The following is an 11,815-nucleotide window of genomic DNA, read 5'->3' on the forward strand; positions in this document are numbered from 1 at the left end:
GTCCATTCTAATTTATATTGTGTTCATTTGATGCATTTGGCATTATTGAAAGAGATTCTTTTTTTTTACTTCCTCTGGATCAACAGTGGGTATAGAGTTTTATATATGGAGGTTTTCTATTGTGTTTTTTTTTCTGTGTTGGTTGAACTGGGTAGATTTTATTCAACAATATTAACTATATTACCCCGCCCCCTTATGTTGTCACCACCCGGAGCATGATGGGACTGTGACGTCAGAAGAGGCCTATATAAATCGTTGCGCACCGCACACCAGGCATTACAGCGGGAGGGAGCGTTGAGTTAACATCGAAGAAGAAAAGAGAAGGAAGAAGGAAACGCAGAAGAACAGGCCCCCGCTAGTAAAAGAGCTGGAAGAAGATAGCGGAGGTGCCCGGCAGAAAAGAGAAAGAACCAGAGAGCAGGAGAAGAGACCCCCTGAAGTCGGAAGAAGGGAGAAAGAACCAGAGAGCGAAGAAGTCGGAAGAAGACCTCCGGAGCTGCCTAATAAATTACTTTATCTATAAACCTGTCTAGTGTGTTTTTTTTTTTTTCCCCTTGACACATTTCTCCCCCCAGGTGAATGGGTAGGGGTACGATGTAACCCATACTCATTCACATAGGGTGGGGGGCCGGGATCTGGGGGCCCCCTTATTAAAAGGGAGCTCCCAGATTCGGATAAGGCCCCCGCCCGCAGACCCAGACAACCAACGTCCAGGGTTGTCGGGAAGAGGCCCTTGTCCCCATCAACATGGGGACAAGGTGCTTTGGGGTGTGGGGGCCACAGGGCGCCCCCTGCCCCAAAGCACCAAACCCCCCCCCCCCCCATGTTGAGGGCGTGTGCGGCCTGGTATGATTCAGGAGAGGGGGGGCGCTTGATTGTCCCCACCCCCTTTCCCGTCCGGGCTGCGTGCTCGGATAAGGGTCTGGTATGGATTTTGGGTGGACCCCCACGCCGTTTTTTCGGCATAGGGGGTTCCCCTTGAAATCCATACCAGGCCCAAGGGCCTGGTATGCTCCTGGAGGAGGAACCCATGCCATTTTTTTATTTAAAATTTGGCGTGGTGTTCCCCTGTGGGAGGGAGGGGTTTGCCTTAGAACAGGTTCACACTGGGGCGACTTCCTGTAAAGTTGCCTCACTATGAACGGGGATCCGATACACACACAGCGTCCCCAAAACACTGTCCCCACACACACACACAGCGTCCCCACACATGTAACAGTACAAATCATATGTCCAAATGATCAGCTGCGTACATCTGTCCGTGATCACATAAACCAATTATTATACACTTAAAGTGGTTGTAAACCCTTACAGACCACTTTTACCTACAGGTAAGCCTAGATTAAGGCTCACCTGTAGGTACAAGAAATATCTCCTAAACCTACACAGAGATATTAACAAAAAAGGCACGCATCAATGTCTACGGCGCTCAGGAGCACTGAGCGTGCCGTTACTAATGGCGATCATGCCTTTAGTGGCAGCATGCGTGGGAGTGACGTCATCGCGGCTCCGGCCAGTCACAGTGCCGGAGCAGCGATAAAGGAAGACATTTGGGCAAAGATGGCGGAGGCGAGGAACGAGCACCGCTGCGGGGGCTTCGCTAAATAATGCATAATGAGCTAGTATGCTAGGCATACTAGCTCATTATGCCTTTTTCTTGCAGGGTTTTTTTTTCAGATTTTTTTCCCCACAAATAGAGATTTCTTTTGGTGGTATTTGATCACCTCTGCGATTTTTATTTTTTGCGCAACTAATAAAAAAAAACGAAAATTTTGAAGAAAAAAAAGTTTTTATTTGTTAATTTATTTTTATTTTTTTATAAATACGTTTTCTTCTTCAATGACGGGCACTGATAAGGCGGCACCGATGAGGTGGCACTGGTATGCGGCACTGATGGGCACTCATAGGCAGCACTGATGGGTGGCACAGATGGTCACTGATAGGTGGGCACTGATTACTGGGCATCACTGTTTTTATCACTGTACTATTATGGTGCCAGTCAGTGCCCATTTGTGTGCACCGATTGGCATATGTATGGCATATTTTGGCACATGTGGATGGCCATGGGGGATGTACCTGGCCATCCACACGTTGAAGGTCCTTGCGGCTTCCCTGGTGTGGGCATCCGAGGGGGGGCTGCGCTGATTAATCAGCGCAAGCCCCCGTCAGGAGAGCCGCCGATCGGCTCTCCTCTACTAGCATCTGTCAGATGCGAGTGAGGAAGAGCCGATCAACGGCTTTTCCTGCTAACATCGTGATCAGCCGTGATTGGACACGGCTAATCACGTGGTAAAGAGCCTCCGTCAGAGGCTCTTTACTGAGATCGGTGTGTCAGACTGACATGTCGTACCACCGATCACCGCAATGCGTGCCCCCCACGGATTATGGTGGAAAGCTTACTGAGGAGGAACAGAAAGTGAGAAATTCAGACAAAGAAAAAAAACATTTAGAAGGGAAATCGAAGGAAAGGGTAAGTGAGCCAACAATGAACTAGCTTAACCACTTCCTGCCGGCCGTACGACTTTGTACGGATGCAGTGTGGATGCCAATTGCCGGGAGGCCGTCTATATACGGCCTCCAGCCACTGGGGGGCGCGCATGCCCGCCGCATCACTGAGATGCCGATGCGCGTGACTGGCGGCCGCGATGTCCACCAGGTACCCGCGATCGGCAGTCACAGAGCCAGGGACGTGATCTCTGTGTGTAAACACAGTGATCCACGTCCTGTTAGGGAGAGAGGAGACCGATCTGTGTCCCTTGTACATAGGGACACAGATCGGTCACCTCCCCCAGTCACCCCCCTCCCCCCACAGTTAGAAACACTATGCAGGGTACACATTTAACCCCTTCCTCACCCCCTAGTGTTAACCCCTTCAATGCCAGTCACATTTATACAGTAATTAGTGCATAGTTATAGCACTGATCGCAGAATAAATGTGAATGGCGCCAAAAATGTGTCAAAAGTGTCCGATGTGTCCGCCATTATGTCGCACCCCCAATAAAAAATCGCAGATCGCCGCCAATACTAGTAAAAAAAAAAAAAGAAAATAATAATAATTCCATCCCCTATTTTGAAGGGCGCTATAACTTTTGTGCAAACCAGACGCTTATTGCGATTTTTTTTACCAAAATATGTAGAAGAATACGTATCGGCCTAAACTGAGGAAAAAAAAAGTTTTTTTAAAAAAAAATTGGGCTATTTATTATAGCAACAAGTAAAAAATATTGAATTTTTTTTTTCAAAATTGTCACTCTTTTTTGTTTATAGCGCAAAAAATAAAAACCGCAGAGGTGATCAAATACCACCAAAAAAAATCTCTATTTGTGGGGGGAAAAGGATGCAAATTTTGTTTGGGAGCCACGTCGCACGACCGCGCAATTGTCAGTTAAAGCGACGCAGTGCCGGAAGCTGAAACTTCACCTGGGCAGGAGGGGGGTATATGTGCCCAGTAAGCAAGTGGTTAAAGGAACCCATTTAGAAAATAAAACTTTACAACCCCTTTAACTGTATGACAAATTTTAATTTTATTCGATTTCTTTTCAAATAGAAAGAAGAAATAATGGGCCAGATTCACAAAAGAGATACGATGGCGTATCTCCTGATACGCCGTCGTATCTATGCGCCTGATTCATAGAATCAGTTACGCATAGATAGCCCTAAGATCCGACAGGTGTAAGTGACTTACACCGTCGGATCTTAGGCTGCAATTCTAGGCCGGCCGCTAGGTGGCGATTCCATTGCGGTCGGCGTAGAATATGCAAATGACTAGTTACGCCGATTCACGAACGTCCGCTTTGCCCGTCGCTCTAAATTTGCGTAAGTCATCCGTGAATGGCGCTGGACGCCATTTACATTAACGTCGAAACCAATGACGTCCTTGCAACGTCATTTAGCGCAATGCACATCGGGTAATTTTATGGACGGAGCATGCGCAGTACGTTCGGCGCGGGAACGCGCCTAATTTAAATGGTGCCCGCCCCATTCCAATTAGGCGGGCTTGCGCCGAGCGGATTTACGTTACACCGCCGCAAGTTTACAGGTAAGTGCTTTGTGGATCAGGCACTTAAGCTGTAAACTTGCGGCGGTGTAACGTAAATGGGATACGTTACGCCGCCGCAGCGTAACGTATTTGTACCTGAACATGGCCCAATGTTTTTTTCTGCTTATATCGCAAAAAAATAAAACTTGTGAATAAATACCACCAAATTTCATTTGGATACAGCGTTGCATGACCGCGCAATTGTCGTTTAAAGTGCGACAGAGCTGAAAATTGGCCTGGGCAGGAAGGGGATAAAAGTGTCTAGAATTGAAGTGGTTAAGAAAAAATAAATAAAAAGATCCTTTACGATAGGTGCAGCCAGGCTACCAGCATTTAAAAAAATGAAGCCAGTCAGGCGTATTTCCCAGCCACTATGATAAATACAGAAATAATCACATTGTACAACAAGCAGGCTGCCCAGATTTCCAAGGACAACTCTTCCCATGCCTGTCACTGACACACAGCTAGAAGTCACCACCTGCAGGGGACACCCTGTACAAGGGGTCACCGAGCCTCTGCACAGCCCTGGGAGGGGAAGGGACTCACCTGACTGACACAGCCGCAGGCCGCACACTACAAGCCGGCAGGAAGCGCAGCCCCTGGCGAAGGACAAGCCGGGCTCCAGCTAACAGAGCAGCCATGATGATCACAACTCACGCCGGTGGTGGCCAAGGACAGTGGGAACACGTGATGACACAGGAGCCACAGCACGCGAGACGCAGAGGAAGTGACGCCGGGGAAGCCGGAGTTCGGGCACTTCCGCCAGTAGAGCGGTGTCGTGCTGTCATGGCAACCGCCGGGTACGGCTAATGCTGGAAAAGGAAGAATCAGATGGCAGGATTGGTGCTGTTATTGGTCACACTGCGCCAGGGCTGAAAAAAACTTTTAAAGATAAGGAAAAGCGCAGCTCCTCGTTGTCTATAAAAACAATAAATATAATCACTACACAAGATATTCTCTATTTATTTTGGGCACCTTTTATTTGAGAGTAGTGACAAAAAAATAATAATATACCGGACAGCAACAGTTTTCTAAAGTTTTTGCTTCCTGGAAAACATTTTGGGGCAGATCCACAGAGAGAGTGCGCCGGCGTATCTACTGATACGCCGGCGTACTTTCAAATTACCCGCGTCGTATCTTTAGTTTGAATCCTCAAACCAAGATACGACGGCATCTGGGTTCGATCCGACAGGCGTACGGCTTCGTACGCTTTCGGATCTTAGATGCAATACTTCGGCGCCCGCTGGGTGGAGTTCTCGTCGTTTTCTGTGTCGGGTATGCAATGTCCGTCGATCCACGAACGTACGCGCGGCCGTCGCATTTTTTTACGTCGTCTGTAGTTGGCTTTTTCCGGCGTATAGTTAAAGTTGGTATTTTGCGGCGTATACATAGACTTGCCATGTTAAGTATGGCCGTCGTTCCCGCGTCGAAATTTGAATTTTTTTTATTTTTTGCGTAAGTCTGTGAATCGGGATGGACGTAACTCACGTCTAAGTAAAAAAAATGACGTCCTAGCGACGTCATTTAGCGCAATGCACGGCGGGAAATTTCGGGACGACGCATGCGCAGTTCATTCGGCGCGGGGACGCGCTTCATTTAAATTAAACCCGCCCCCTAATCGCCGATTTGAATTCCGCCGCCAGAAATACACTACGCCGCCGTAACTTACGGCGCGAAATCGTTGAGGATTTGAAATTCCGCCAGGTAAGGTACGGCGGCGTAGCGTATCTCTGATACGCTGCGCCCATCTAGTTCTCTGTGGATCTGGCCCTTTGTGATTATGATAAAGCCCTTTAAACCAAACAAAAATATAATTTTGTATCACTTAGCAATCTTAACCACTTGCCCTCTGGAAGGTTTTACCCCCCTTCATGGCCAGGCTATTTTTTTGTGATGGTCGGTAGTATATTTTTTGGGGGGGTGGATTGTGTGCCCCCCCCCCCAAAAAAAAATATACCACCACTGCCGTATCACAAAAAATGGCCTGGTCATGAAGGGAGTAAAACCACCCCAGTTGGTCGGATCACAGATCCCCCCCCCCCCCCCCCGGGTTGGTTGGTCACCAGCCTTAATTACCCCATCTTGGTCTCACGGTCAATGCTTCCTGCTGGCAGCGGCTTCCCCTGCCTCTCCTCCCTCCTTCTTCTCGGTGGCTAATAGGATCGCTTCTCCTCTTGGTCAATCGGGTGACGGGTCGCTAAACCCACTTCCTGTTTGGCCGGGAAGGGATTTAGGACAATAGCGAATATTAATTCACTACTGTCACACAAGTGGGTGGGAAAATTACCCGACGTGCATTGCGCTAAATGACGTCGCACTGACGTCATTTGTTTAGACGTTAACAAAAATGGCGTCCAGCGCCATTCACGGACGACTTACGCAAACGACGTGATTTTTTAAATTTCGACGCGGGAACGACGGCCATACTTAACATGGCTTAGAACACCTAGGGCTCAGCCCTAATTTTACGCGGCGTATCTCGACGGAAACTACGTGAAGTTAGATCGACAGGCAGCGCGGACGTTCGGGAATCGCCGTAACTAGTCATTTGCATATTCTACGCCGACCGCAATGGCCTCGCCACCTAGCGACCGGCCTAGAATTGCATCCTTAAGATCCGACGGTGTAAGTCAATTACACCTGTCGGATCTTTTGGCTATCTATGCGTAACTGAATCTATGAATAAGTTGCACAGTTAGGACGGCCGGATCACAGAGATACGACGGCGTATCAGGAGATACGCCGTCGTATCTCTTCTGTGAATCTGGCCCTAAGCCACCAAACATCGCCGATGGCTCTGTTCTCTCTCCTCCCTGAGTGGAGAGCTGCTGACTGTCATTCATTGTATATGAAATTAAATTGAAAAAATTTAATGTAATGTACTATTGGTAAATTTTTTAAAAGAATTGAGATAAAACATATATACAGTGCCTTGAAAAAGTATTCATACCCCTTGAAATTGTCATGTTACAACCAAAAGCGTAAATGTATTTTACTGGGATTTTATGTGATCGACCAACACAAAGTGGCACATAATTGTGAAGTGGAAGGAAAAGGATAAATGGTTTTCATATTTTTTACAGATAAATATGTGAAAAGTGTGGCATGCATTTGTATTCAGACCCCTTTAATCTGATACCCCTATCTGGCACAACTGCAAACCTACCAAGACATGGCCATCCACCTAAACTGACAGGCCGGGCAGGGAGAGCACTAATCAGAGAAGCAGCCAAGAGGCCCATGGTAACGCTGGAGGAGCTGCAGAGATCAGGTGGGAGAATCTGTCCACAGTCGTACACTCCACAAATCTGGCCTCTATGGAAGAGTTGCAAGAAGGTGAAAGAAAGCCATAAGAAGTCTCATTTGCAGTTTGAAAGAAGCCATGTGGGGGACGCAGAAAACATGTGGAAGAAGGTGCTCTGGTCAGATGAGACCAAAATTGAACTTTTTGGGCGAAAAACAAAACGGTATGTGTGGTGGAAAACGAACACTGCGTTTTACCCTGAACACACCATCCCCACCGTGAAACATGGTGGTGGGAGCATCATGTTGTGGTGATGCTTTTCTTCAGCAGGGACAGGAAAACTGGTGAGAGCTGATGGGAAGATGGATGGAGCCAAATACAGGGCATTCTTAGAAAAAAAAACTGTTAGAGTCTGCAAAATACTTAAGACTGGGGCAGAGGTTCACCTTCTAGCAGGACAACAACCCTAAACATACAACCAGAGCTACAATGGAATGGTTTAGAGCAAAGCATATTCATGGCCCATTAAATTAATAATAAATAATAATGAAATTAATAATAAAATTGCTAATACAATGAACTACATCATAAACCAAAGAGTAAGAGCAAACTACTTGGATGTATAATTGTAAAGAATGTAAAAAAAGAAGATAATAATAATGAGACTATTACCGTATTTATCGGCGTATACCGCGCACTTTTTTCCCCTTAAAATCAGGGGAAAATCGTGGGTGCGCGATATACGGCGATCCTCCTCAGAGACAGCCCGATGTCTCTGAGCGCCGCCGACAAAGCTCAACAAAGACCGAGCCGAGCTGAGTGTACTGCGCACTCGGCTAGGCTCGGCTAGGCTCGGCCACGCTCAGCTCCGCCCGCAACCACGCGAGAGGAGCCGAGAGAAGCCCAGAGAAGCTGAGAGGAGGCGAGAGGAGCTGAACACACTGGAAATCCAGGTCTGCACAGCTCGACCGAGGCGCCAAATTCAACGCTGCAACCCCCGGCAGACGGACGTGACGGACACCGACAAGGCTGGATGGACCCCCCACAAGGCCGCAGACGGACGCCGGAAATGGCTGCCGATGGACACCGGGCAAGACACCGACAAGGCTGGACGGACCCCGCGCAAGGCCGCAGACGGACGCCGGACAAGGCCGCCGATGGACGCCGACAGCAGATGGACACCGACAAGGCTGAGCATCCAAAAAGTAATTTTTTTCCCTAAACTTCTCTTCTCAGGTTGGGGTGCGCGCTATACCCTGGCGTGCGGTATATGCCGATAAATACGGTAATACTGATTTCAGTAAGGGGAACAACACAATTAAGAGATGGAGAAAACCAAATTGGGATGATGGCATGCCTATGGGTCACAACACCCTACATCAGGGTCTGTACATCCAGCCCAACATTCAAGCTCCTCGTAGTTAAAGACCTTAACCGATGTATCCAAAAGGTCTCTCTCCTACAGAGTCTCCGAAACTGCCGTCCTATGTCTGCATCCTCACCTATTAACTCTAACCCAACCAACCTCAGACCAGATTTTTCTATAATCCATTTGATCGGAAAAGCCCTGTTGTTATAACAGTTACTAAAGGTCATATCTAAACAGCTGTTGGATCTACTACTCATAGCTGGGGCCTCCTCACCATTGTTGGTACACGTGACCTCAAGTTGATGACATTCACTGGTGGCTGCCACTAGATACATCTGACGATTTTTGGTATATGCATTCTCAATGATGACCTGGTCATACCCCTTTTCCTGAAATGTATTTTTTCAAAACTACTCCGTTCGTCATAGTCTGTCAGATGGATACAGGTCCTTCAAAGCCGACAGAACTGGCCAAGGGGTACATTTTGTATTTATCTGGGGTGGTGATGGCTCCGGGAATGGAGGTAGTAATTGCCTGCTGATGGCTTGAAGTGAGTGCGGGAAATTATCCAGGTGTACATTGTCTAACATCAGTTCTCGGTCCAAAAAGACCAACTTCTGATTGTCGAGAACATAGGTGAACTCAATCCCGAAGGGGTTGTTCTGGCAATGTGTAAGGAAGGCTTCCAGCCTTCACTACCCCTTCAATTTCTAGAAAAACACAACCAAAATACATCTGGTCTGAGGTTGGTTGGGTTAGAGATCATAGGTGAGGATGTAGACATAGGATGGTGGTTTTGGAGACTCTGTAGGAGAGAGACCTTTTGGATGCATCGGTTAAGGTCTTTAACTCCGAGAGGCTCGAATGTGGATGTCCAGACCCTGATGTAAGGTGTTGTGACCCTCATCCCAATTTGTTTTGTCCATCTCTTCATTTTTATTCTTGGTAATTTTTTTGGTTTTATGAATTTTTCACCTTACTGTAATCAGTATTAATAGTGTCATTATTATTACCGGTACTTTTTTTTTTTTTACATGCTTTACAATTCTAATTATTATTAAGTAGGTTGGTCTTCATCTTTGGTTTATGATGAAGTTTAGTGTATTACCAATTTTATTATTAATTTTAGATATATTGGGCCTGATTCACAAAGCACTTACGCCGGCATATCTAGAGATGCGCGGCGTAATTGCAAATATGCGCCGTGCGTATCTATGCGCCGTATCCCCAAAACGAGATACGCCTGAAAACCAGCTTTTTCCGACCAACGTAAAAAGATTACACCGGCGCATCGTGTGGCGCAAAAATACGCTAGACGCACCATTGTTTTGCTAGTCAAATATGCAAATGAGGGAGATACGGCGATCCACAAAAGTACGTTTGTGTGGCGCAGGCTACACCCTGTGCGCATCAGCTGTTTGTCCGGTCTAAAGTAACCCCTTATAAAAGCAGGCTTAACTTTGCACCAGACGTGTGCAGGTCAGCTAAAGCAACACCGTTAGGGACGAGCTGAACACACACACTTGCAGGACAACAATCTGTATGCCAACATGCCAGGGGCATCCATGCTCATAGCTATACTAGTGACTTTAGATGCGCGCAGAAGGAGGAGGGAACAGAGGAGGAGAAGGATGGCACGGGAGAGGATATTCCGCACGCGCATAGACGTCTTTGGCATGGCTGATTCTGAGGTGTATCGCATCTTCAGATTCAGCCCTGAAGCTGAATTAACCACAACCCTGAAAGATGACATCACCAGCCCAACACACCGCTCACATGCAGTGGAGCCACTGGTCAAGGTAATGGCAACACTGCATTTCCTTGCCACTGGCTCTTTTCAGTGCACAAGTGGAGCTGTGGCTGGGATGTCCCAATCCTCCATTAGCAGATGTGTGCACCAGGTTGTCCCTGCAATCCTCAGACGCATGGCCAACCAAATCATCAAACCCACCCAGGAGGACCTGCGGCTGAGGACAATGCGTGATTTCTACAGAATTGCCAGATTCCCACGCACTGTGGGGGCCATTGATTGCACACATGTGGCACTACAGCCCCCCCGTGAGACAGAGCACATATACCGCAATAGGAACCATTGGCATTCCATCAACGTACAGGTGATAGCCGATGCCCAATACCTCATATGGCACATCCGTGCCAAACACCCAGGATCCAGCAATGACAGCTACATATACCGTCAAAGCCACATCCCAACAGAATTTAAACAGAACATGTATGGGGACAGCTGGCTGGTTGGTGAGTAACATGGGTGTCAGGCATGACTGTCCCCCCCCCATGATGCAGACATCACGAGGGGCACATGCACGACTTACATCCTCCTGTCTTTTCCCTTCCAGGTGACTCGGCATATGCACTTAGGCCCCATCTCATGACTCCATTCCGGAACCCCCAAACCCCAGGAGAGGAAAGATACAATGAAGCACACATACGTACCCGTGGAGTGGTGGAACGCACCTTTGGCCTCCTGAAGTCCCATTTCCAATGCCTGGATAAGTCTGGGGGTACCCTGTTGTATTCCCCAAACTTTGTGTGCCAGATCATCGGGGCATGTTGCATTCTACACAACTTCGCCGTGAGAAGGGGCCTGGAGATTGACCTACGTGATGACCTGACCCCCGAACCACACAATCCCCCCCTGCGCGAGGGTACCCCGTCTTCTGAGGGAGCAACAGCCAGGAGACGCTTCACAAAAGGTACCTTTGCACGTTAAGACACACACATTAATCATGGCACAATGAGAATGCACGCATGCACACCACTGTGGTCCCTAGCACACACACCCCACATCCTCATCAAATTGGATTAGACCAAAGTACACCGTACGGTACTAGGGAGCAGCAACGCCACGCCAAGGCTCCAATTATGTCACTGTACATTCATACACCATTCACACAGACCTGGGGATCACTTCTCCCTGGTCCTGGGGAACCCTTCTCCACCACAAATGAGGGTGACACCCCTTTTCCGGCAGGAATGTCACCCCCACATTCATACATCATTCACAAACATAAAACAAATCATAATCACAGTAAAAGAAAAAATATAATAAAAAAACACTGAAAACAAAAGTACACCACAAATCAACGTCGGCGTGACCCACGCCTGGGCCGTCCATGGCCACGCCCCCGGCCCCTCAGGGGAGACT

At 47.9% G+C, this 11,815-nt stretch overlaps 1 protein-coding gene across 1 annotated transcript in view; it reads right to left on the reverse strand.

Annotated features, from left to right (window-relative positions):
• The window catches only part of LRPPRC (leucine rich pentatricopeptide repeat containing), a 253,528-nt gene extending 248,782 nt beyond the window's left edge, over window positions 1-4,746 (reverse strand). The window contains exon 1 of the mRNA XM_040351539.1: window positions 4,586-4,746. Coding sequence (XP_040207473.1) covers window positions 4,586-4,680 — 95 coding nt within the window. The 5' untranslated portion in view covers window positions 4,681-4,746. The remainder of the gene's footprint in view (window positions 1-4,585) is intronic.
• Window positions 4,747-11,815: the final 7,069 nt, after the last annotated feature.

The sequence above is a fragment of the Rana temporaria genome, chromosome 4 (genome assembly GCF_905171775.1).
Source record: "Rana temporaria chromosome 4, aRanTem1.1, whole genome shotgun sequence".
In the NCBI taxonomy this organism is placed as follows: domain Eukaryota; kingdom Metazoa; phylum Chordata; class Amphibia; order Anura; family Ranidae; genus Rana; species Rana temporaria.